The sequence below is a fragment of the Salmo salar genome, chromosome ssa21, assembly GCF_905237065.1.
Source record: "Salmo salar chromosome ssa21, Ssal_v3.1, whole genome shotgun sequence".
NCBI classification, from domain to species: domain Eukaryota; kingdom Metazoa; phylum Chordata; class Actinopteri; order Salmoniformes; family Salmonidae; genus Salmo; species Salmo salar.
In genome coordinates, this window is record NC_059462.1 from 40,828,204 (window position 1) to 40,855,776 (window position 27,573).

General features: G+C 44.5%; 1 protein-coding gene across 7 annotated transcripts in view; it reads right to left on the reverse strand.

Moving 5' to 3' along the window:
• Positions 1 to 27,573, reverse strand: part of sema5ba (sema domain, seven thrombospondin repeats (type 1 and type 1-like), transmembrane domain (TM) and short cytoplasmic domain, (semaphorin) 5Ba) — a 325,261-nt gene that overhangs the window by 54,793 nt on the left and 242,895 nt on the right. For all 7 annotated transcript variants that reach the window (XM_014165380.2, XM_014165378.2, XM_014165381.2 and 4 more), the window contains 4 exons: positions 25,525 to 25,810; positions 13,523 to 13,658; positions 12,694 to 12,904; positions 12,242 to 12,449 (listed from right to left, as the gene is read on the reverse strand). In XM_014165380.2, coding sequence (XP_014020855.1) covers positions 12,242 to 12,449; positions 12,694 to 12,904; positions 13,523 to 13,658; positions 25,525 to 25,810 — 841 coding nt within the window. The remainder of the gene's footprint in view (positions 1 to 12,241; positions 12,450 to 12,693; positions 12,905 to 13,522; positions 13,659 to 25,524; positions 25,811 to 27,573) is intronic.

Genomic DNA, 27,573 nt, shown 5'->3' on the forward strand with positions numbered 1-27,573 from the left:
TAACTTTTGGATTACTCAAACTCAGTAACGTAATCTAATAACATTCAGTTACTTTTAGATTACTTTCCCCTTAATTAAGAGGCATTAGAAGAAGGCAAAAGATCGATGTGGAAGATGGCAGACGGAAGAGAGGGTGGTGCCGCTTCTCCTACAGATGCTGTTATTTTATCTTTAACATCAGGTGTACGCCGACCCCAGCTAAGTAACTCATGCAAAGATTTATAGCGCAATTGTGTGTTTTATCTCTAGTATATTGCCATGATTGTCAGTTATGTAGCTGCTCTACTGATAATCTCAGTGCGTCCTTGCTGGGATGACACAATCAATCTACTGCTGGAGAATTACAACACCAAACACATCGGTTCACCGTTACACAGGAGCGGACAGTACACAGCATAACATAATGTTCTGAATAATAGCCAAGTCTACCTCGCTCCCTATTCCACTGAACCATTTAGGAGTAACAAACACAGGTCCAACATTTATCGGAAACTGTTAAACTACCTGTCCACTACCCTCCTGCTTTCCGGGGATGTGCAACTCAACCCTGGGCCTAACATCACCGAGCCAGCGATACTCACCGGAGTGGAAAGCAGTGGATGGCCACTGATCGTCGCCGTTGCGGAAGTGGGTGAGTGCTATGGTCCCATGGTTTCTCTCGAGTCACCCGGCTCCAAAATGAAATTTGACTCTCCAAACATATCCAAGTCGCTATACGCGATCCCTGACTCTGCTTCTGGCATGCAAGTTGTTTTAATTAGTTCCCCGCATCCAGTGCAAGCGGAAGGGATAGTTAATTGCACTACCGAACTACCCCTAATCAAAACGGCCTAAACCCAGCCATCAGAAAACACAGAACATTTTACTTTTTTCAATGTGTCAATCATTCCCACGTGCTAAACCCAAGGGACTACTAGGGAGGCACTTGAACATTTGCAGTGTCATTACAAAAAGTGATCAAATTCAACATCTTCTCACAAACTCCAACCTTGACTTCCTCTGCATTTCAGAGACATGGTTTCATAAAAACTCTCCATATGCTGCTTTGATTGTGCCTGGCTACAATGTTTTCAGGAGAGACAGGATTGAAGGAAGAGGAGGGGGTCTGATGATTTAAATTAAAGAACATATCAGATGTAAACAAATTGAGTGGTCATGTGATAATGAACTAGACTGTATTGGCCTAAACGTTACACTGTCTCCCCAAATGTCTTTTACCCTTATTGGAATGTATAGACCACCTTCCACCAAAAGTGTGTTTTTTTTATCAGTTTAATAACATGCTTAGGGAATGTCATTTTTGGAAAGAGGTCATGTTAATGGGAGATTTTAACATTAATTATGAAGACAAGTCTTGTAGGAAAACTCTGAAATGAATCACTAATACCTTTGACCTTATTGAACAGTGTTGGTTCCGTCCCTCTCTTCACCCCAACCTGGGCTCGAACCAGGGACCCTTGCACACATCAACAACTGACACCCACGAAGCATCGTTACCCATCGCGCCACAAAAGCCGCGGCCCTTGCAACGCAAGGGGCAACCCTACTTCAAGTCTCAGAGCGGGTGACGTCACCGATTGAAACGCTATTAGCGCGCACCACCGCTAACTAACTAGCCATTTCACATCGGTTACACTTACACAGCTAGTTAAAGGGCCTACCAGGGTGACATGTTGCTCTAAAACACAGATTGATCTGGTGTTCAGTAATAAACCAGAGAGAGTGACTAAATCATGCAATATGGTTACTGGGCTATGTGATCATAATCTGACACTTGAAGCCAGAAAGCTTTCTAAGAACAGGTTTAACCTCTCTACTGTTAGAAAGCCTGATCAACTCAGAATACCGAAGAGTGAATTAAATTATTTAGAAAATGCAATTAAGGGAATTAACTGGAATGATCTCTTGTCCTATACAGATGTGGAAGCTGATAGGTTTGTCTATCCACAATCCAGACTACAATAATTGGCTTCCTAAAGAAAATCAAATCCAAACCTGGCCAAAAGAGCACTCTTCCTCGGCTAAATGGAGAAATCATGCTCTAAAAATAGCCCTAAAGTCCAAATTAGAGCATGACAGACGTAGGTTTACCATGTTGAGAAATAAGGTGATGAAATAAATCAGACAGGCCAAGGCAAACTTTTTTATTAACATAACTGGTGAAGCAAAGGGAAATTCTAAATTGATTTGGGAGAATCAAAAAAAATGAACAGGGAAAGACCTGCAAAAACACTGCAAAAAGACTAGAAATCATGGTAAATGACAATCTAACACAGGATGCAGTCGAAATAGCAATAGCCTTCAATTCCTACTTTGTTGACTGTCAGGGTACTGACACAGAACTCCTCCACTGGTTTCTTGGGCTCAGTGCTAGTGAATGACACTCAACCTGTCTTCATCATAAGGGAGGTTTCTGAGTCATGGGTGAACAAGGTGATTAGCTCACTAAAGAACTCTAAAGCCAAATATGTGTTTGGGCTGGACTCTTCCTTTCTTAAAAACTACAAAGAGTCACTCATTGGCCCCATTACTAAGGTCACCAACATATCTATTGATCAGGGGGTGTTTCCAAGGGTCTGGAAGTCGGCCATAATAACGGCCATCTTTAAATCGGGCGACCCTGCTGACGTTAGTAACTACAGGCCCATTAGTATACTACCTGTGGTGTCGAAGGTTGTTGAAAAATGTGTAGCAGAACAACTGATTGCCCACCTCAACAACAGCCCCTTCACATTACACTCCATACAGTTTGGCTTCAGAGCAAAACACTCCACAGAAATGGCCAACTGCTTTGTAATGGAAAATGTGAAGTCCAAGAAGGACAAAGGGGACATTGTTGGGGCTGTGTATCTGGACCTAAGGAAGGCTTTTGATACTGTTAACCATGAAGTTCTTATCACAAAATTGTCCAAGTTCAACTTTTCCCCCGATGCCTTGAGATGGATGAAATCATACCTTGAAGGCAGAAGAACTCGGTGTGTCAGAGTGAGCAATGAGCTGTTGCCCACTCTTAGCTATGATGTGGGCGTGCCCCAAGGGTCAATACTGGGGCCCCTTCTGTTCAGCCTGTACATTAATGATCTGCCTTCTGTCTGTACTGGGTGTGAAGTTCAAATGTATGCAGATGATACAGTGATATATGTGCATGCAAAGAGCAAACAACAAGCTGCACAAGAACTCAATACTGTAATGGTCCAGGTTACAAAGTGGCTCAGTCATTCATGTTTGCATCTCAATGTGAAAAAAACTGTCTGCCTGTTCTTCACAAAGAGGGCAACTGATGCTACTGAGCCATATGTCTATGAGTCATGGGAAAAGCTCCAGGTGGTATCTGATTTTAAGTACCTTGGCATCATACTTGATTCTAACCTCTCTTTTAAAAAGCAGGTGAAAAAGGTAACTCAAATAACCAAATTCAACCTAGCTAATTTCCGATTTATACGAAATTGTTTGACTACAGAGGTAGCAAAACTGTACTTCAAAGCTATGATACTCTCCCACTTCACATACTGCTCGACTAGTTGGGCCCAAGCTTGCTGTACAACATTAAACCATTCAGTTGGTCTACAAACAGGCTCTCATAGTTATTGATAGGAAGCCCAATAGCCATCATCACTGTTACATCCTCAGAAAGCATGAGCTCCTGAGTTGGAAAAAACTTGTGCAATACACTGACGCATGTCTTGTATTCAAGATCCCAAATGGCCTGGCTCCCCCTCCACAGTACTTTTGTTAAATAGAAAACCCAAACCTATGGAAGCAGATCCACAAGGTCTGCCATGAGAGGTGACTGTATAGTTCCCTTAAGGGAAAGCACCTTTAGTCAATCTGCTTTCTCTGTGAGAGCTTCCCATGTTTGGAAAACACTGCCATCAGACACACACAACTGCACCACCTATCACACTTTCACAAAAAACATGAAGACATGGCTAAAGAGCAATCAGATTTGTGAACGTAATCCCTAGTTGTGTATTGCCGCTTTCCATGTTGTCTGTTATCTGTAGCTTGTGAGGTGTGGAAACACTTTGCTGCTTTTATGGATTTTGTGATTTTGTCTTGTTGCTTTTTGTGCTATGTTGCTCTGTCTGCATGCTACATGTTGCTTGTCCTATGTTGCTCTGTGTGTGCCCACTGCTGATTGATTGTCTGTATTGTTATTGTAAAGTTTACAAAGCTGGCCATATATGGATGTTCAATTTTACTTTATGGGTTGGTTATGTAGGCTTCTTCTAACCATCACTTTCTACTACATATAATAATACGATTAAAATATATCTTTACATTAATATAAATCATTTATAAGTCAAAAACTGGATGTAGCAACTACAGATTGCCCCTTTAAGTCTATCAAAAGTGTGCAAGTTTGAGCATGTGTCCATTAGGACTATGGATTTGTTTTATCAGCATGAATTAGATTGAGCAATAAAAGCCCCACTTTTATTCCATAGGCTGGGATCCGTACTATGCAGCTGTTGCAAGAGCGCATTTTTCACTGGCTGTCCACTGGTTTCAAAAACAATGATTGATAGGCAGCTTATACTTCTTGAATTCAACCATTCTTGGGTTCAAATATGATTTGAATGTCATTGAGAAAACAGAGAAGTGTGAAACAATTTTTTTTCGCAAACATCCTTTCTGAATTTAAAAGTAATCCTCGAAGTAATCATCTAGTTTTTCAAAAGTATCTGTAATTTGATTACAGCATTTTTGCTGATAACGTAACGGATTACAGTTACCATTTTTTTGTAACGGATGACATGTAATCCGTTACTTCCCAACCCTGCATGTTATTAATGTTAGCTCTCTGTGTACATCCAAGGGCCAGCAGTGCTGTCTTGTTCTGAGCCAATTGCAATTTTCCTAAGTCCTTTTTTGTGGCACTTGACCACATGACTGAACAGTAGTCCAGGTGCGACAAAACTAGGGTCTGTAGGACCTGCCTTGTTGATAGTGCTTTTAAGAATTTAGAGCAGCACTTTATTATGGACAAATTTCTCCCCATCTTAGCTACTGTTGTGTTTTGACCATGACAGTTTACAATCCAGGGTTACTACAAGCAGTTTAGTTACCTCAACTTGCTCAATTTCCACATGATTTATTACAAGATTTAGTTGAGGTTTAGAGTTTAGTGAATGATTTGTCCCAAATACAATGCTTTTAGCTTTAGAAATGTTTAGGACAAATGTATTCCTTGCCACCCACTCTGAAACTAACTGCAGCTCTTTGTTAAGTGTTGCAGTCATTTCAGTCACTGTAGGATCTGACATGTAGTGTTGAGTCATCCGCATACATAGACACACTGGCTTTACTCAAATGTCATTAGTAAAGATTGGCATGTCATTAGTAAAGATTGAAAAAGTAAGGGGCCTAGACAGCTGCCCTGGGGAATGCCTGATTCTATCTGGATTATGTTGGAGAGGCTTCCATTAAAGAACACCCTCTGTGTTACGTTAGACAGGTAACTCTTTATCCACAATATAGCACTACACATGTCGTTAGTAAAGATTGAAAAAAGTAAGGAATCTAGACAGCTGCCCTGGGGAATTCCTGATTCTACCTGGATTATGTTGGAGACGCTTCCATTAAAGAACACTCTCTGTGTTCTGTTAGACAGGTAACTCTTTATCCACAATATAGCAGGGGTGTAAAGCCATAACTGTCACGTCCTGACCAGTAAAAGAGGTTGTTTGTTATTGTAGTTTGGTCAGGGTGTGGCAGGGGGTGTTTGTTTAGATTGTTTCGGGGTTTGTTGGGCTATGTTCTTGTTAGTCTATTTCTATGTTAGTTCTAGTATGTCTATTTCTATGTGGTGTTTATTGGGTTGACCTTCAATTGGAAGCAGCTGCTCCTCGTTGCTTCTAATTGAAGGTCCTATTTAAGAGGGGTGGTTTTTCTATAGGATTTGTGGGTAGTTGTTCCTTGTTTAGCTGTGTGCCTGACAGGACTGTTTTTCGTCGTTCTTTTTGTTTGTGTGTTTTGTTTCGTTTCTTCAATAAAAGAAGATAATGAGCATACACATTCCCGCTGCGTTTTGGTCCAATTCATTCGACGCCCGTGACAGAACTACCCACCACCAATGGACCAAGCAGCGGAGGAAGGAGCAGCAGCAGAGTTATAAGGAGTTTTGGACTTGGGAGCAGATACTAGCGGGACAAGGACCATAGAGGAAGGCTGGAGAGGACAGAGAACGCTATGCAGGGACACGGCTAGCAAGGAAGCCTGAGAGGCACCCCCAATAATTTTTTTGTGGGGGGCACACGGGTAGTTTGGCTGGGCCAAGGGTGAGCCCTAAGCCAACTCCCCGTGCTTTTTATGGGGAGCGTGTGGAGTGGAGAGCGCCGGTGTATGCGGAAGTGCACACGATCTCGCCCATGCGCACGCTCAGTCCGGTGCGAGCGATCCTAGCCCCTCGCAAGTGCCGCGCTAGAGTAGTCGTCCAGCCTGGAAGGAGGATGTCTGCGCAGCACATCTGGCCATCAGTGCGCCTCCTAGGCCCAGGCTACCCTATGCCTGCTCTACGCACGGCAGCCATCAGGCCTCTGCACAGCTCAGTTCGCCCTGTGCCAGCACTCCGCTCGTGCAGGGCTACTATTACCATCCAGCCAGGACGGGTTGTGCAGGAGGTGCGCTCCAGACCTCCAGTGCCAACTCATGGCCCGGTGTATCCAGTTCCTGTTCCTCGCACTAGCCCTGAGGTGCGTGTCTCTAGTCTGGCGCCTCCAAAGCCAGAACCACGCACCAGGCCTCCAGTGCGTCAGCCCAGTCTAGTACGTCCTGTTCCCGCTCCTCGCACTTGCCTTGGGGTGCATGTCTCCAGTCTGGTACCTCCAGTACCAGCCCCACGCACCAGGCCTCCAGTGCGTCAGCCCAGTCCAGTACGTCCTGCTCCTGCTCCTCGCACTAGCTCTGTGGTGCGTGTAAATAGTCTGGCATCTCCAAAGCCAGCCCCACGCATCAGGCTTTCAGTGCGCAGTCCCCGTCCAGAGCTTCCGGCGACAGTTCCCCGTCCAGAGCTTCCGGCGACAGTTCCCCGTCCAGTGCTTCCGGCGACGTCCTATAGTCCGGAACCGAGAGAGACGGTCTACAGTCCGGAACCGAGAGAGACGGCCTACAGTCCGGAACCTGAGCAGCCAGAGTCGCCCTCCAGTCCAGAGCTCCCATAGTCACCTGCCAGTCCGAGGTCTCCAGCGACGCACCTCAGCCCGAGGTCTTCAGCGATGCGCCTTAGTCCAGAGACTTTGGGAGGGGTAATATATAATAAACAGTTAGCGGGGGTGGACAGGTTAGGTTGGGGAGTAAGGCCGGAGCCTGAGCCACCTCTGTAGGAGGAGGTTGGGGAGGGGGGGGGGTGTAGCACAAGAACCGTCGGTGACGGTGGCCACTCTCCCTTCGCTCCCTTTAGTTAGGATTATATTTTGTTTTGGGGTTTATTTTTTTGTGTTTATTTTTGTGTGAGGTGCTTCCGGGGTCTGCAACTTTGGGGGGGGGGGTACTGTCACATCCTGACCAGTAAAAGAGGTTGTTTGTTATTGTAGTTTGGTCAGGGCGTGGCAGGGGATGTTTGTTTAGAGTGTTTCGGGGTTTGTTGAGCTATGTTCTTGTTAGTCTATTTCTATGTTAGTTCTAGTATGTCTATTTCTATGTGGTGTTTATTGGGTTGACCTTCAATTGGAAGCAGCTGCTCCTCGTTGCTTCTAATTGAAGGTCCTATTTAAGAGGGGTGTTTTTTCTATGGGATTTGTGGGTAGTTGTTACTTGTTTAGCTGTGTGCCTGACAGGACTGTTTTTCGTCGTTCTTTTTGTTTGTGTGTTTTTTTGTTTCATTTCTTCAATAAAAGAAGATAATGAGCATACACATTCCCGCTGCGTTTTGGTCCAATTCATACGACGCCCGTGACAATAACACATACGTTTTTCCAGCAGCAGACTATGATCAATAATGTCAAAAGCCACACTGAAGTCTAACAAAACAACCCCCACAATATCTTTATCATCAATTTCTCTCAGCCAATCATCAGCCAATTGTGCAAGTGCTGTACTTGTTGAATGTCCTTTCCTATAAGCATGCTGAAAGTCTGTTGTCAGTTTGTTTACTGTAAAATAGCATTGTATCGGGTCAAACACATTTCTTTCCCTTAAGTTTACTAAGGGTTGGTAACAGGCTGATTGGTCAGGTATTTTTTTATTTATTTTTTACCTTTATTTTACTAGGCAGGTCAGTTAAGAACACATTCTTATTTACAATGACGGCCTAGGAACAGTGGGTTAACTGCGTTGTTCAGGGGTAGAACGACAGATTTTTACCTTGTCAGCTCAGGGATTCAATCTTGCAACCTTTCGGTTACTAGTCCAACGCTCTAACCACTAGGCTACCTGCCACCACTTTATTTGAGCCAGTAAAGGGGGCTTTACTATTCTTAGCTAGCAGAATTACTTTTGCTTCATTCCAGACCTGTGGGCATACACTTTCTAGTGGGCTTGAATGGAAAATAGCAGGGGCAATATCGTCCGCTATTAACCTCAGTAATTTTCCATCCAGATTGTCAGACCCCGGTGGCTTGACATTGTTGATATACAATAATTTTTTCACCTCTTCCACACTCACTTTACGGAATTCAAAACTACAATTCTACAATTGTCTTTCATAATTTGGTCAGATATTGTTACGTTCCCCAGTTTCTGTGTTGTAGTTTGTATATTTGTTAGTGTGTTTCAGGTAATGGCTTCCTGAAGTTCTCCAAGCAGCTGATTGGTCGGCCCCATTGCTGATTGGAGAGCTGACCCCGCCCCCTCGTCAGGACGCAGCTGTCTCAATTAACAACCCCAATATAAGCCAGTGTGCTGTTGCTCAGGGAGAGGAGAGACAGAGATGATTGCTGAGAGACAAGGCTAATGGCTGAGGGTTATAGAATGTTGGTTGTTTCCAAGAATTTTGGTATGTACTGTGTCCGTTGTTGCTGATTGGTTGTGTGTGTCAATAGGATGCAGTGTTTTGATTGACTTACATTTGTGTAATTCTGTTTCATTTGTTCCCAGGGGGGAAGGGGAAGGCACCTAGGGAGTGTTTAGGCAAGAGGCCCGCGGGCATACATATACCCGTAGTAGTTTGCTGTCTATGCACACTAGGAAAGACCTGGGCGGACCATCCCCTGTATTTTGGTTAGTGCACCAGGTGGTGCTAGTTAGGTAAGTAGTGGGTAGGCAGGTAAGGTAGGAGAGGGGGTTTTGATATTTAGTTTCTTTGCTTTGGTTCCGTCCAGCCCCTTTTCCCCAACCTTACCGCGTGAAGGAATAAATTCCCTGTTAACGGTATTCTCTGCCTTTGTGTCATCCTTGCTCACGCCTACACTTCCATACCTCTTTCACAACACGGAGAGTTAAGTTGTAGCAGGGTGTTGCGTTCCCTCTTTCTAGAGGCGTGCGTAACAGATATACTTCGATGTGTAGTGTCATCATTTGTTGCTGGCATGTCATGCCTAACATGCTGACCAAACTGCACGTGTGCGTGTCCGCTTGTGCCATCGCGAGTTGATTTTATTCACCCACACCAGAAGCGATCAGGACACGCAGGTTGAAATATCAAAACAAACTCTGAACCAACTATATTAATTTGGGGACAGGTCAAAAAGCATTAAACACTTTATAGCAATTTAGCTAGCTAGCTTGCTGTTGCTAGCTAATTTGTCCTGGTATATAAACATTGGGTTGTTTTACCTGAAATGCACAAGGTCCTCTACTCTGACAATGAATCCACAGATAAAACGGTAAAACAAATTTGTTTCTCGTCATCTCTCCTCCTTCCTTCAGCTTCTTTTTCTTCTTTGTGGTTGGCAACCAACTTAACAACCAACTTTACAGCATTACTACAACCAACCAGAGTGTGGACCTAAGTTCATCTGTCAATCATGCACATGGGTATATGCTCCTAAACACCAATGAGGAGATGGGAGAGGCTGGACTTGCAGCATGTTGAGCGTCACAAATAGAACCAATTTCTCTTTTAGCACCTGGCCACGCAGATGCTCACTGACATGTCCGAGCAGTGTGGGTGCAATGATTGAATAACATGTATGTGTACATTTATTTTGCGATGCGAGCAATGTGGTCAGCATGTAAGTTTGCTAATCTTGCCAATGAAAAAATCCTTAAAGTAGTTGGCAATATCAGTCGGTTTTGTGATGAATGAGCCATCTGATTCAATGAATGATGGAGCTGAGTTTGCCTTTTCCCCCAAAACTTCATTTAAGGTGCTCCAGCTTTTTACTATCATTCCTTAATGTCATTTGTCTTTGTTTCATAGAGTAGTTTCTTCTTCTTTTTATTCAGTTTAGTCACATGATTTCTCAATTTGCAATATGTTTGCCAATCGGTTGTGTAGCCAGAGTTATTTGCTATTCCTTTTGCCTCAACCCTCTCAACCATACAATTTTTCAGTTCCTCATCAATCAATGGGGATTTAACAATTTTTCAGTCATTTTCTTAATGGGTGCATGCTTATTAGTAACTGGAATAAGCAATTTCATAAGTGTGTCAAGTGCAGCGTCTGTTTGCTTTTCATTACACACCACCGACCAATAAATATTCTTTACATCAACAACAATAACACGGAATCACTACAAAACTTCTTCACCAGTCTTCTTCACCTGCGAGATCGTCTGAGTCCAGCCATCCTGAGAGCTAATGAACCTGAGGAGAATTTCTGTCTGTAATAAGGCCCTTTTGTGGGGAACAACTCATTCTGATTGGTTGGGCCTTGCTCGACCTATGCCCTCCCATGCCCACATATGGCTGCGCCCTTGCCCAGTCATTTGAAATCCATAGATTAGGGTCTAATTAATTTATTTAAATTGACTGATTTCCTTATATGAACTGTAACTCAGTAAAATTGTTGAAATTGGTGCATGTTGCATTTATATCTTTGTTCAGTATATATTTAATTGTTAGAGAACTACTACCACATATCACTTAAATTGGTACAGGACTCTCAACAACAAATATAGCCACCTCCAAGGCACGCCTTAAAATATGTTAATGAGGCAGTAATTCTTTCTCCTCCCACAATATTTCTCCGCAATGCACCATCATTTACAGTATGCTGCAGTAAATATATAGCAAAACAGCAGTACAGTACTTTATTGCTGAATTGTATTGAAAATAAAATCAGCAACTCGTAATAGTGAATATTTAACTATGTACTACAGCATACCAACTGATATTTGGTGTTTTATATAATATTCACTTTAAGCCTTAACAAAAGCTTAACTACTACATATCACTTACAATGGTACAGCACTCTCACTAACAGGTGCAATAAATATAGACTTTTACAAGACACATCTGAAAATCTGTTAATAAGTAAGAAACAACAATACCATGCATCTACTAGTGTTCAAAAGGTTTTTGGTGCTCCATACATTTTACTATATTTGGAATTAGAGTAAATTACTGGCAGCAATTGGCTAGTAAGTTACTGTAGACCTTCAAAACGAGGTTTAAAGTATTTCTAAAAAAAAGTATATTACAATATTATGTGGGGGTACAGCATTCTCACCCACGGGTGTAACAAATATAGTCTCTTATAAGCCACACCTTAAAATATGTTCATGAGCCAGAGACTCTTTCCCCGCCTACCAACATTTTCCCACAATGCATCATAATTAATACTGTAAAAAATATGTATGGTATTTTACTGTGCATTCTAAGGTGTTTTACTGTTGAAATTACAGAAAGGTCTTACGGTGTGCTGTAAAACAAATGTACGGTACTTTACTGTGCATCGTACGCTAATCTACTGTATTCTGTTTACACTCTATCATACTGTTGATTAATACAGTAAGTTACTGATACAATTACAACAACAAAAATACAGTTACAACTTGCCTTCATTTCATATAGCCGAAAACCTTTAAATGCTATATTTAAACTAAGTACTTTAAATATAGCATTTAAGAAAAATACATATGCAGACCTGTTTAAAGGTTTTCGGCTATATGAAATGAAGGCAAGTTGTTTCCAAGTAAGCAATAAACAACACTCTGTACATTTTTATGGAAGTTTACAGAAACTATACTGAAACGCGGAGATGTGATAGAGAATGTGTAATAATCCTCAATTTGAGGAACTCAAGTCTCAGTCATGTAGTTGCAGCTTTTCCTAACATGTACTCTCCAATACGTTTGGGTTTGTTGGCCAGTTTAGCTTTTGTGTACTTGTACAAATTGTAAAAATGTAAGAAACTCACGTCTCAGTCTTGTAGTTGGAGCATCTCTCCAATGGAATCTTCAGAACTCTGTTGTTGAGTCCTACAAACAGTGACCTATCACTGTGAAGGATCTGCAGGTTCAGGATTGGCTCCCGCACCCCAGGGGGGAGGAGCTGGATCTCCTCCAGGTAACACCCCTGAAGGCTCTTATTGGTGGTGGCCAGGGCCTTCAGGATGGTGCCGTATTCTGATTGGAGGAGAGAGGAGGAAGAGGATGATGAGAATTTGTTGGTTTGTACTGTATACAGTCTGGTCATGTGGTTAGGGAAAACTCAGGGTCCTATAATAGATCAATAGAACGTCCTTTGGATGGACAGCTAGGGAAGGGTGCCGGCATTGATTGATTAATTAATTGGTTGATTATTGATTATTGGGTCTAACCTATTGACCTTGACCTTGACCTTGACACCTGACATTTGAACTCGACTGACCTGTGCCGATGTACATGACGTGGTAGAGGGTGTCGTGACCCTGTACGATGTCCACCACCAGCCTGGAGAAGCGCACATCGTCCTGCATGACCAAGGGGTCCACAGAGACGGGCTGCACCACGTCGTTCATCAGGTACAGCCGCTGGGCGTCCTGGAGGCTGCGCTCCGTCAGACCATCGTTAGGACCGCCGTCATCATCTATGGTCCCACACTGAGGAAGGGTGGAGGAGCGGTGGGAGAGGCAGGCGGGCGGGAGGGAGGAGTGAGAGGTTTAGTGTGGTGAGTGAGTGAGTGGTGAGTGAGTGAGTGAGTGAGTGAGTGAGTGAGTGAGTGTATGAGAAAGAGGGGAAAGAGAGCGAGGGAAAGAGAAAAGAGCCACATAATGAAAATGAAAAATGCCTTATGTTCACAGTCATTATTGTTTTGATTAAATGAATACTACGCCTCAGCTGTGGTCATTTCATTCTCATTTTGTCCTTTAGTAATCACACTTATTCACACCTACAAGATAATGACTGTTACAAGATAATGACTGTTACATATAATGACTGTTACAATGTAATGACTGTTACAATGTAATGACTGTTGTTGGGCTGAACAACATCTCTGGATCTGGCACGCTACAGCAACAATATGCTCCTTAAATGCCATTCTTAAATACTGGATGTATAAGCTTCATAAAGCTACGGTTGCATTTCTTAAATGATGTGGGCTATGTGGTGCATGATCCCTAGTTCTTATATCAAATGCCTCCTAGATGCAGTGTCCTTTCGTCCTGGTTCTGGGGATACACAGGGTGGGCAGGATTACCCTCCAGACCAGCACTAACCTGGAAGTTGGGGATGGGGTTGGGGGTGGGCAGCCAGGTAGAGCGGGGGTTCTCCTGGGAACGGAAGGGCCCGTTGAAGGCCTGGGTGATGGAGCTAAGGTTAAATGCACACACTGCAGATGCTGCTATACTGTTCCTGTAGGACAGACAGAGAAAGGAGAGATAGGAGGGAGGCAGATTGAGAGTGAGTGTGTGTGTGTGTGTGTGTGTGTGTGTGTGTGTGTGTGTGTGTGAGAGAGAGAGAGAGAGAGGTGGGGGAGAGAGAGAGAAAGAGAGGGGGAAGGGAGAGAGAGAGGAAGAGAGGGGGAAGGGAGAGAGCGAGAAATGGGGAGGGAGAGAGCGAGAGAGAGAGGGGGAGGGAGAGAGCGAGAGAGAGAGGGGGAGAGAGCGAGAATGAGAGAGAGAGGGGGAGAGAGCGAGAATGAGAGAGAGAGGGGGAGAGAGAATGAGAGAGAGAGGGGGAGAGAGAAAGGGGGAGGAGAGGGGGAGATGGAGAGGGGGAGAGAGAGAAAGGGGGAGGAGAGAGAGGGGGGAGAGGGAAAGAGGGAGAGGGAAAGAGGGGGGAGAGGGAAAGAGGGAGAGGGAAAGAGGGAGATGAAGAGGGGGAGGGGGTGAGTGAGGGAGAGAGTGAGGGAGAGAAAGAGACAGTGTTACAAAACTCAGTGAAGAGAGAAGTTAGTGTTGCCCATATATATCTCTAACTGAGAGGTCAAATTAATTCATTGTGTTCACATCACTACATCTGTCTGAAAGTCTCATCTTTTACAGATGCATTTAACACACCATCCACTTCTGCTGGAGGCTGTGTCTGTGCTTCACAATCGGCATGAGTGAATTAGGATGCAAACACACACACAGACACACAAACAAACATCCTCCCCAATCCCAGTATAAGGTGAATAAACCCAGTTAACCAGGGCAGTGTTTGGCTGTAACATTGTTATCCCAGCGATCCTGTGCTCTTCTCCTCAGGACCATAGTATTCTGTCTGGGTAATGAGTTTCTAAACTGCCTTCCTTACTTTATATCCTCTTCTGGATAGATACTTCTGCTCCGCTCTGTGTGTGTGAGCGTGTGAGTGAGCGTGTGAGTGAGCGTGTGAGTGTGCGTGTGTGTGTGTGTGTGTGTGTGTGTGTGTGTGTGTGTGTGTGTGTGTGTGTGTGTGTGTCAGTAGTGCTCTACACTGAACAGACTTTACTGTACAATAAACTCTGTGCTCTCCTTTGTACGGATGCCAGCACACTCATAGCTGGGCTGGTGTACTGTAGCACGGAGATGGTGGGGACTACGATACAATAGGGCCCTATAGAGTAACTCTCCTGTTATGTTCTTTTTATATAAGTTTATATATCGGTTATGGTTTTGCTACGTTCTGTTCTTGCAGAGTACAGTTTGTACGTTATATTCCATTCATGCCTTATGTAAGTGCATTGTCCTTATATAAGTGTATTGTCCTTATGTAAGTGTATTGTCCTTATATAAGTGTATCTAGCAACCATCGTGGAGGTCCGATTAAGCTCTGTAGAAATACATTAACACTGTCAGTAGTACCCTGGGGGGTGGCGATGCCACAAAATGAGTCAAATACAATAACACTGTCAGTTCCGTGGGGGCGAGCGATGCCACAAAATGAGTCAAATACAATAACACTGTCAGTTCCGTGGGGGTGGCGATGCCACAAAATGAGTCAAATACAATAACACTGTCAGTTCCGTGGGGGTGGCGATGCCACAAAATGAGCTCAATACAAACAAAGGAGATGGGAAACAGGTGGCTGATTGACTATACTATGAGGAGTAAAAACAGCCTGCAGCAGAATGAACAGCAGCTACTGCAGAGAGAGAGAGAGAGTGTGTGTATGTGTGTGTCAGCCTGCAGACTAACAGCAGCTTGTTTGCCCTGTTTCAGCTAAGTGTTTCTGCAGTGAGTCTAGGATTCTGCACCGTGGTCAGTGAGTCTAGGATTCTGCACCGTGGTCAGTGAGTCTGAGACTTCTGCACCGTGGTCAGTGAGTCTAGGATTCTGCACCGTGGTCAGTGAGTCTGAGACTTCTGCACCGTGGTCAGTGAGTCTGAGACTTCTGCACCGTGGTCAGTGAGTCTAGAATTCTGCACCGTGGTCAGTGAGTCTAGGATTCTGCACCGTGGTCAGTGAGTCTGAGACTTCTGCACCGTGGTCAGTGAGTCTGAGACTTCTGCACCGTGGTCAGTGAGTCTAGGATTCTGCACCGTGGTCAGTGAGTCTTGGATTCTGCACCGTGGTCAGTGAGTCTAGGATTCTGCACCGTGGTCAGTGAGTCTAGGATTCTGCACCGTGGTCAGTGAGTCTAGGATTCTGCACCGTGGTCAGTGAGTCTAGGATTCTGCACCGTGGTCAGTGAGTCTAGGATTCTGCACCGTGGTCAGTGAGTCTAGGATTCTGCACCGTGGTCAGTGAGTCTAGGATTCTGCACCGTGGTCAGTGAGTCTTGGATTCTGCACCGTGGTCAGTGAGTCTAGGATTCTGCACCGTGGTCAGTGAGTCTAGGATTCTGCACCGTGGTCAGTGAGTCTAGGATTCTGCACCGTGATCAGTGAGTCTAGGATTCTGCACCGTGGTCAGTGAGTCTAGGATTCTGCACCGTCATCAGTGAGTCTAGGATTCTGCACCGTGATCAGTGAGTCTGACACTACTGCACTGTGATTAGTCAGTGTGCTTTCTGCCGTGAGTGGACAGTAATCAAACCCAAACTGAGGAAACCAGCTGCAATAACCAAATATCAGGCTGCAGCCACAAAGCTAGACACACCCCCTCCGTGCTTCCCTGACACAGTCGTTTCCCTGGGTCTGCAGACACAACCACAGAGACAGACACACCCCCTCCCTGACACAGTGGTCTCCCAAGGCCTGTAGTCTGCAGCCAAGAGTTATGTTTTGACCAAAGCTCTTACAAATAAAGTCACACTTGTGCAGCTTAGACAGAAAGCTCTGCTTTACTCTATAAACCTCTGCCCAAGCACAGTGGGGGATATGGGCACTGTTGGTTACTGTTAACATCTAGTTTGTTAATAAAGATTTAGTCTATTTTAAAACCTCACCTTCCTTTCTTTCACACACAGTCCATTCACAATGTGGTATACTGTTTACATCTCTCTCTCTCTCTCTCTCTCTCACTCTTTTTCTCTCTCTCGTCGGTATGCATGCTGGCAGTGAGCCGCGAAGCAGGAGCGATTGTGAGAGCAACCAATTTTTTTTCCACTCTGTTGGGTTTCGGTGTGTTTTCAGTATGTGTATATATATATTGATTAGTTTAGTTGTTTTAAGGTTATCTTTGTCTAAATGTCACTAAGCACATATAAGGGTGGTGTGATAGTTTAGGTGTTTTTTCTCCAGTGTGCAACCAGTGTGTGGGGCCAGTTGCAGTGGCCACTCGCGGATGGTTGGGGTTTGAAAAACGTATTTGCCGGCATTGTGTAAAGATTCCTGCTGCGTCGGGTTGTTCGGTGGTGTGTAGTCATAAAAGCTCAAAAAGTGGGGGTGTGGCTATCCAAATACCATTGAGAAATGTAACACTGAAGATTATTATGTATTTCTTGCTGGGAACTTTAACTGCACAGTCAGTGATTTCGATAGAAACCACAAAGAACCTCATATGGCCTCAAGGGCTTTTTAAAAAAACCTTATTGTAACACATGAACGTGATATTAGGCGGAGCCAACATGGAGGCACGAGACAGTACACATGGGCCCATTTGAGAGAGAACACAATCTCTCTGGCCAGGTTAGATAGGTTTTATTGGTTTCAGTTTATTCAAAGGTTGCTTTAGGGACCAAAAAATGTGGTTTGGAGAGCGGTGGCAGGTCTTGTATTACAGCAGGTTGGGGGATGAAGTTTAAAGAAGGCTTTATTTCTGGTTGATAGTAGCCAGATTTCTAGGGAGGGAGTACCTCCATTTTACAGAGGCCTTCTTAGGGTTTGGAGCATAAGGAAGGTCCAGACGAACTCCAGCGGAGTCAGTGCATTGGCTGCTGGAGGAACCTCTGGTGTACGGGGCAAGACTGGATTGTACAACTGCAGCTGTTCCACATTTGTCCAAGATTCTGGTGAAGGACAAAATCATCCCCCTAAAACAGTTCATGGACATGGCTGAGCACACCTTAATGGATGGAGGACGGGTGGCTGAACATTTGGGGGTGAGGTCAGAAAGGATTGTCGGACAACTGCTGGGAAGCTGCAGTAAGGCTCTGTCAGTAAAAAAGTGGTTTATGCTTAATAATCACAAGAATAGGGTACAAGATGAAAACAACCCATTTCAAGACTAGGGATTACACCCAATATCCCAGAGTCAGAAAGAAAGGTGTTATTACTGGATTTGAGAGAGTTGGAAAAGGTGGGTTTGGATGTGGTGAATGGGAAAGACTTTATATATATATATAAAGGAGGTGTGTCAAGGTTTTGAATAAAGATAAATTGAAGAATTACACCCAACAACCCATTACACCCAACAACCCATTTCAAGACTAGGGATTACACCCAATATCCCAGAGTCAGAAAGAAAGGTGTTATTACTGGATTTGAGAGAGTTGGAAAAGGTGGGTTTGGATGTGGTGAATGGGAAAGACTTTATATATATATATAAAGGAGGTGTGTCAAGGTTTTGAATAAAGATAAATTGAAGAATAGAAAATACACTCCTTGGAGGGTAAAACTGGGCATTGGTGACAAGGTAAAGCCAACATGGAGAGAATTGTACAAGCCACCGTTACAAAAGGGCAATGGAGGGTTTTGCATGGCATCATTGCAGTTAATGCTTTTGTATCTGTTATTAACTCAGATGTTGGAGATGGATGTGCTATTTGTAACATAAGAGATACAATGTTTCATTGTTTTATGGAGTGTGAGAGCATAAAGCCTATTGTTTACAGCTGTAGGGGAGATTTTCAATAACACTGTTCTGATTTTGGGGTTTCAATATAGTTAGCAACAGAAAAGAAAATGTCAACTGTTCCATTTTATTTTGGGACAAGCTTAGATGTCCATTGTTCTGAGTAGGAAACATAAAATAGACATGGCATATGGGCAGGATGTAAAATGTGTTTTTAAAGGATTAGTCAAAGCGAGAACAAGAGTTCTTCTCGGCTGTAAAATACCTCCCATTGCTTGAGGAGAAGTGGGCTTATGAAGGAGCGGTATGTTTTGTGGAGGAGGGGAAACTATTGTTTGTTGATGAAATAAGTTGAACGTATATATCTGTTTTTTAATTTAATTTAATTCATTTTTAATTAGGAATGACATATTTGTTGTTTAATTTCTGAAAAGGCACAGTGTGCCATTATTTGTGTTAATAATTAAGTATAAAAAAAAGGTTTTATAAAAACACAAACTCTCGCTTTCTCTCTCCCCCTCTCTCTTCTCTCTCCCCCTCTCACTCTCTCTCTCTCTCTCTCTCTCCCTCTCTCCCCCCTCTCTTTTGCCTGGCCTGTTCCCTTAGTCCCTCTGGTATTAAAACAGAACCTCTTAATCACACTCAGTTCACTCCGTATTTATGTCTTAATATGGAGGGGACCAGAGAGGGAGAAAGAGAGGGGTGACCGGATGAAGGGAAGAGGGGAGGGTAGAAAGCAGTGCTTGGGGAGGATGAGCCCAACCGAGGCAGATTTAGATTTTATTTCTTCTACTCCTTTCACAAAAGGGACAATCATCAGCATAGTGGAGGTGCCATTTGGGACGTAGCCCAGGGAGGACAGAAAAATATATAATCTGGAGTGCCCTTCATGTTCTCACCTAAACCAGCCAGCCGGTCAGACAGGTTGACACTGTACTGTTCCCTTATGTCTGGCTGGTGTTCCCTTATGTCTGGCTGGTGTTCCCTTATGGCTGGCTGGTGTTCCCCTATGGCTGGCTGATGTTCCCCTATGGCTGGCTGGTGTTCTCCTATGGCTGGCTGGTGTTCTCCTATGGCTGGCTGGTGTTCAGTAATGGCTGGCTGGTGTTTCCTTATGGCTGGCTGATGTTCCCTTATGGCTGGCTGATGTTCCCTTATGGCTGGCTGATGTTCCCCTATGGCTGGCTGGTGTTCAGTAATGGCTGGCTGGTGGTCCCCTATGGCTGGCGGGTGTTCCCATATGGCTGGCGGGTGTTCCCATATGGCTGGCTGGTGTTCCCATATGGCCAGTGTTTATGGGAGTAAAAGGCTGATGTCCTCAACCACACCAGCCAGTCAGTCGGACAGGATGACACTGCACTTTCTGTTGTGTCACTGTACCCTATGGCTGCAACGTGTTATGGGCGTAAAAGCCCCCCTGAGTCTCAATGAGCCCAACCAGAAATGGTGACTTCAACAATGCCCACTGGAGTGTGTCCCCTTTCTGTACATGCTCAGTGCAGCTTAGTGACACAGGCTTTGTCCCGAATGGCAAACCCCTGTGGGCCCTGGTCAGTAGTGTGCTATTAAAGGAACAGGAAGCCATTTGGGACACATGAAGTGCCTGCCGCTGCACCTGCTTACTGCAGTTCAGTGCATATGAGTGGTGAAGGCTTCTATGATGATGAATCATAAAGAGGAGACTAGCATGGATGGTACTCATCATCACACCAGATGGCCCATATATACTGCACTGTATGTGTGCCATAGAGACATTTGCATCCCAAAATACATTCCAACACACACACACACACTTGCTAATGAAGGCATGCATATACGCATGCACGTACACACACACACACACACACACACACACACACACACACACACACACACACACACACACACACACACACACACACAGAATACAGCAAGAGATGTGCTCTGCCTATCTTTGGCAGGCTCCAGTCTTAGCAGGGTATACGGAGATAATGCAGTCTGTGCACATCACCTCAGTTGAAAAAATACACAGTAAAAATACATGAAGTGTGCATTCCATATGGTACACTATTCCCCATGTAGTGCACACACATACAAGTCGTACACTATATAGAAAAAAAAGGTGTGATTTGGGACGCAATAAAGCAGCAATTTGTAACTTTTTGGGCGACTTGACCAAATGCACATAGAAATGTAAGTTATAGATCTGTCATTCTCATTGAAAGCAAGTATAAGAAGCTGTAGATCTGTTCTATGTGCATTATTTATATGCTTCCCTTTCTTAAGTTTTGTTTTTGCATCTTTTACTTTCGGTTTTGTACACCAGCTTCAAACAGCTGAAAATATAAATATATATTTCACAGCGGTTTAGGTGGTACAATGATTCTCTACACTATACTTTAAGTTGTGGGGGGAATTGCTCATAAATATTCATTTTGGGGGACAGTTAGCTCACAGTGGTAAAACGCAGAGTTCCTGACATCTATTGCCACTTGCGGTTTAAATTCTAATCCCCCACAGGGGCGCACATTTTTTGTTGTTGAAATGTGGACATATTTATTGCGGTATTGTGTTGAGAAGAAAAACGCTATCATCACCTTGAAAATTAAGATTAGGGGATCAATTCAATCCAACTCACATTGCAGAATTTACACAGTAGTTATTTTTCCAATGGTCAAATTAACTCACACATTGGTCTTGGGTACTGAATAAAAACCTACAACTACTACCAGGGTGACCCCTCTCACAGGTATACTTTCATTTTTCAGAATTAGAAGTGTGTGGCAGGGGATAAATAATTTAAATAAAGGATTTGAAAATATATATATAAATATTTGCCCAATTTGGTATTAGAACTCACAAATATGAGCCAACTGTCTTAGCATACTGCACCACCAATTAGTCATAGCAGTTGGGGAAAAATACAATGACTTGACATGACCACCATTGTCATCTATTTCTTGTTATGATGGATGTAGCTACGAATATAAACATATAATCCTCATAGCCTATATTTAGTTTTCTTCATAAAGATATAGATGTCTGTGAAACGGTAAGCAAAAACGTTGAATTAAGTCATATGCGGAAATGTGCCTAACTGCCTTTTGAATTTAGTCAAGGAAGCATCATGCATAATGTATTATTACACTCCACTTACCAAGGCCATTGCCAAATAAAGCACGCTGTCACCTGCTTTTATAGTGAGCCTTGAGGTGGTACCACCCAGCACATCTAGAAGGGAGTGTACTTCATAACGAACCCCTTCCTTGAGGTGGTACCACCCAGCACATCTAGAAGGGAGTGTACTTCATACCGAACCTCTTCCTTGAGGTGGTACCACCCAGCACATCTAGAAGGGAGTGTACTTCATACTGAACCTCTTCCTTGAGGTGGTACCACCCAGCACATCTAGAAGGGAGTGTACTTCATAACGAACCGCTTCCTTGAGGTGGTACCACCCAGCACATCTAGAAGGGAGTGTACTTCATAACGAACCTCTTCCTTGAGGTGGTACCACCCAGCACATCTAGAAGGGAGTGTACTTCATAATGAACCCCTTCCTTGAGGTGGTACCACCCAGCACATCTAGAAGGGAGTGTACTTCATACCGAACCGCTTCCTTGAGGTGGTACCACCCAGCACATCTAGAAGGGAGTGTACTTCATAACGAACCCCTTCCTTGAGGTGGTACCACCCAGCACATCTAGAAGGGAGTGTACTTCATACTGAACCCCTTCCTTGAGGTGGTACCACCCAGCACATCTAGAAGGGAGTGTACTTCATACTGAACCTCTTCCTTGAGGTGGTACCACCCAGCTCATCTAGAAGGGAGTGTACTTCATAACGAACCCCTTCCTTGAGGTGGTACCACCCAGCACATCTAGAAGGGAGTGTACTTCATAACGAACCCCTTCCTTGAGGTGGTACCACCCAGCACATCTAGAAGGGAGTGTACTTCATACTGAACCTCTTCCTTGAGGTGGTACCACCCAGCACATCTAGAAGGGAGTGTACTTCATACTGAACCTCTTCCTTGAGGTGGTACTACCCAGCACATCTAGAAGGGAGTGTACTTCATAACGAACCCCTTCCTTGCGGTGGTACCACCCAGCACATCTAGAAGGGAGTGTACTTCATACTGAACCTCTTCCTTGAGGTGGTACCACCCAGCACATCTAGAAGGGAGAGTACTTCATACTGAACCTCTTCCTTGAGGTGGTACCACCCAGCACATCTAGAAGGGAGTGTACTTCATAACGAACCCCTTCCTTGAGGTGGTACCACCCAGCACATCTAGAAGGGAGTGTACTTCATACTGAACCTCTTCCTTGAGGTGGTACCACCCAGCACATCTAGAAGGGAGAGTACTTCATACTGAACCCCTTCCTTGAGGTGGTACCACCCAGCACATCTAGAAGGGAGTGTACTTCATACTGAACCTCTTCCTTGAGGTGGTACCACCCAGCACATCTAGAAGGGAGTGTACTTCATACTGAACCCCTTCCTTGAGGTGGTACCACCCAGCACATCTAGAAGGGAGTGTACTTCATACTGAACCTCTTCCTTGAGGTGGTACCACCCAGCACATCTAGAAGGGAGTGTACTTCATTCTGAACCCCTTCCTTGAGATGACAGAGGAACCTTCTCAAGGTGCCTCTACATCACAATTTCAATGGTGGAGTTGGACCGCTAGGGGTAAAAAGTATACCAAACATTAAGAACACCTTCCTAATATTGAGTTTATCCCCTTTTGCCCTCAGAACAGCCTCAATCCATCGGGGCACAAGGTGTCTAAAGCATTCCACAGGGATGCTGGCCCACATTGACTCCAATGCTTCCCACAGTTGTGTCAAGTTAGCTGGATGTCCTTTGGGAGGTGGACTATTCTTGAGACACACAGGAAACTGCTAAGCGTGAAAAACCTAGCAGCGTTGCAGTTCTTGACACAAACCGGTGCACCTGGCACCTACTACCATACCCTGTTCAAAGGCACTAAAATCTTTTGTCTTGCCAATCGGCTCACATACACAATCCATATCTCAATTGTCTCAAGGCTTAAAAATCCTTCTTTAACCTGTCTCCTCCCCTTCATCTACACTATTTGAAGTGGATTTAACAGGTGACATCAATAAGGGATCATAGTTTTCACCTGGATTCACCTTGTCAGGCTATGTCAAGGTGTTCCTAATGTTTTGTTCACTCAGTGCATATCACTTTTGCAATGAACTGTCAAAATGAAGACCAGAATTGACATGTTTCACTATAACTAAGTCAAAAACATCTGGGTTTTCCTTAACACCCTCCCACTTAAGCCGGAAGCCACCCGCACCAATATGTCGGCGGAAACACCATTTAACTAGCGACCGGGGTCAGCCTGCAGGTGCACGGCCTGCCACAAGGAGTTGCTAGGGCGCGATGAGCCAAGTAAAGCCCCTGGCCAAACCCTCCCCTAACCAGGACGACGCTGGGCCAATTGTGCGCCATCCCATGGGACTCCCGGCTACGGCTGGTTGTGGCACAGCCCGGGAATGAACCCGGGTCTGTAGTAATGCCTCTAACACACACCAATGTGTTTCAACCTCAGTGAATAGCTGCATCGAACAAAAAACAAAAAGCACACTCAGAATCCCCTTTACCGTACGGCAGGCAGGGAAGGAGCAGAAATTGAACTACGGCTAGGATTATCCGTAACAATTTTTTACTGTATTACAATGCAATACGTGAGCTATAGTGCTATGTTCTGAAACAGTCACTTTCAGGAGACAGTCAGGTAGCAATAAAACAGCAGCAGTAATGTTGCAATACAGTACAAAAGGTTACTGTTGTGTGTCCATGGTATAAACAAGCTGCCTGGAAATAGTTTTTTGGGTAAAATAATACTTTTCTTACTGTAAAAAAGAATGATCTGACTGACCCTATAGGTACATCTTATTCTAGGCATATCCAATATGCTCCACGGAATTTATAGCTCATTTCAAGGTGCATTTGACATTATTATATTGAGGTGATGAAAGAAGTACACTTACAAGGAAAACATATGGAAAATCAGCCAAAAATATGGGTCACGCTTCAGATGGCTGCACACAGACATTACACCACGCCAGGACACCATGGTTACCAGGTTACCCAGGAGACATGTCAAATCAGAAGCCAATCAGCTTCTTATATGATACACACCTGCAGCAGCATCCAGCTGCTCATTCAGAAAGTTTACTACATATGGAGAAAGCCATTGGAATGGAATGTGTAAAGCAGAGAAATCACCTGGATTATTATCATTAGCCAGTGAGCCCCATTTCAATGGGAGAAACAGCGAAGCCCCACTCAGCAGCCCTGACGGAGGGAGGGAGGGAGACCAGTAAGGTCTACAGTTAATAAAACACCTCAGCTCTGGGGTCTTAAGATCACTACTCTGACGAGAGAATGAACGCAAACCCAGTCTGCTACTGAATTACCTATTTAAAAGAGCAGATCTCCAGAAAAGGCAGATGGAAAACAGCACATATCTCCCTCTCTCTCTCCCTCCCCTGCTTCTCCTCTCCCCCCTGCCTCTCTCTCTCCTCTCCCTCTCGCTCCCTCTGTTCTGTTTTACAGTTCAAACTCCTGGGAGTTGTTTGACCATGTTCAATTTAACACAGACAGATGGAGACAGTGTTTCCTGTGATTGCATTACCATATCCCCCTACGGGGGGAAGAGTTTTAGGGAGGAACTGGGGGACTGAGAGACAGACAGCGACTGAGACAAAGGATGGGAAAGTGGGAGGGATAGTTGGAAAGTACTCGCTCCTTCTCTGTCCTGTACTGGTACAGTGATAGAAAGTAGCCTACTGCCTCCTGGTAGTTGGTGAAGTCCATAGGACTGAAAATGGATGAATGCAACAATCATGTCTCTGTCACTAACAAATATAGTCATGGGTGGTAACTCTCGAAAGCAAGGCATTCTGGGAAATATTTGAAAAAGGTAATAAACTAATGAGTGTGTTCATTTAACACTGTTCCATTGTCTACATGGGTCCACAGACTCAACACTTTCAGTGTTGATTTAACACTTTCAGTGTTCATTTTGTTTGTTTTTTAACACTGGTGAATTTGCTGTGTATATGTGTTTACCTGAGTGTGTGTTTGTGTCTTGCCTAGGAAGACTATCACTCATCACTCACACGTTGGTGGTGAATATCCCATAGATGAGGTCTTGTTCTGGCAGATAGAAGGTGCTCTGCAGCTCGTTATAGTAGAAGGGGATCTCTCCTGAGCGCGAGCAGTTCAGCCTGGCCTTCATGAAGGTGGTCCAGGTGTCCTCCAGTAGAAACCGTCCCCCGATGTCGTTCTTACAGACCCGGGCCACCCGGGAGTAGACAGTCTTCCCACAGTCGTGTTCCACAGCGTTCTCACGCAGAAAGAAAAAGGTGAAGAGACCCACATCGTACGCTGAGATGAAATGGGGTTCTGAAGAAGAGAAGAGGAGGAGAGGACAGGAAGAGAGGAGTGGAAGAGGAGAGTAGAGGGCAGGAAGAGGGGAGTGGAAGAGGAGAGAAGAGTACAGGAAGAGAGGAGTGGAAGAGGAGAGAAGAGTACAGGAAGAGAGGAGTGGAAGCGGAGAGTAGAGTACAGGAAGAGAGGAGTGGAAGAGAAGAAGACAGGAAGAGAGGAGTGGAAGAGGAGAGGAGAGGACAGGAAGAGAGGAGTGGAAGAGGAGAGAAGAAGACAGGAAGAGAGGAGTGGAAGCGGAGAGTAGAGTACAGGAAGAGAGGAGTGGAAGAGGAGAGGAGAGGACAGGAAGAGAGGAGTGGAAGAGGAGGAGAGGACAGGAAGAGAGGAGTGGAAGAGGAGAGGAGAGGAGTGGAAGAGGAGAGAAGACAGGAAGAGAGGAGTGGAAGAGGAGAGAAGAAGACAGGAAGAGAGGAGTGGAAGAGGAAGAGAATACAAGAAGAGAGGAGTGGAAGAGGAGGAGAGGACAGGAAGAGAGGAGTGGAAGATAAGGGGAGGACAGGAAGAGAGGAGTGAAAGAGGAGGAGAGGACAGGAAGAGAGGAGTGGAAGAGGAGGAGAGGACAGGAAGAGAGGAGTGGAAGAGGAGGAGAGGACAGGGAAGAGACAAAGCAGAGAGGGAAAGGGAGACAAAGTCAGAGAGAGCATTAGACTCCATGAAGCCACAGGTGATGTTTCTCAATGTCATGGTAGACTATACTGGTAGCCAATACTGATGAATAAACGTGTACAGTCATGTTGATAATAAAGATATTACTCATCCTGTGAGACATACTGTACATTCATTAGTAATAGCCAACCTGTAAAATGTACAATTCATTCATTCCTCCCTCTGTAAATAGCAGGACAGTTGATCAATCTGGATATACATGGTAAAGACATGAGTCTAACGCACTCCACGGGGGGAAATAAATCAATAGAGACCATGACTTCATCATTCCTTCCACTTTGACTTGGTGGTCAGAAACACCATATGGCAACATGGACGCTCAAACCTTGTTACGGTTTCTATAAACAAAGGCACTGTTTAGTCTTGACTCCACAACGGAACACATTAGCAGCACACCTGGGTTCAAAACCTTCAGGCAGGCTCAAGCAAAAGCATGTGAAAGATTTGGAGTACTATTTGAAGCCAGGTGTGATAACAGGTAGGATCGTCCTCTCCGGTAGAGTTATAACGTAGAATTACTTATGACTAGAGAGGCAGTGAGCTGGTGAAAACAACAAAATATGATTCTCTCTGGGACCGTACATTCTCAGTGATTTCACACACACACACACACACACACACACACACACACACACACACACACACACACACACACACACACACACACACACACACACACACACACACACACACACACACACACACACAAACAGGCACAAACAGGCACACAGAAACACATGAACTCACTGCGTGGATTCAGAGCAGAGTGGAGAGTGGAGAGTGGAGATACTAACCTGCAAACAGCCATGACGGTAAATGCCCCAGGGGCCAGCACTACCGTTTAAGCGAATGAGATTATAGGAGAATGCAAGCGACCGGCAGGAATGGAAACGACATCAGGAGCAATAACAGGACTCGTAATTCCATTTCAGAACACTGATAAAAACCAACTGTAGGTAGTGACTGGCCACAGCCAATAGGAACGGGTGAAATGGTTGAGACTGACTGGATTACCAACTAGCACAATGTTAGGTAAAATCTCAAATAAAATT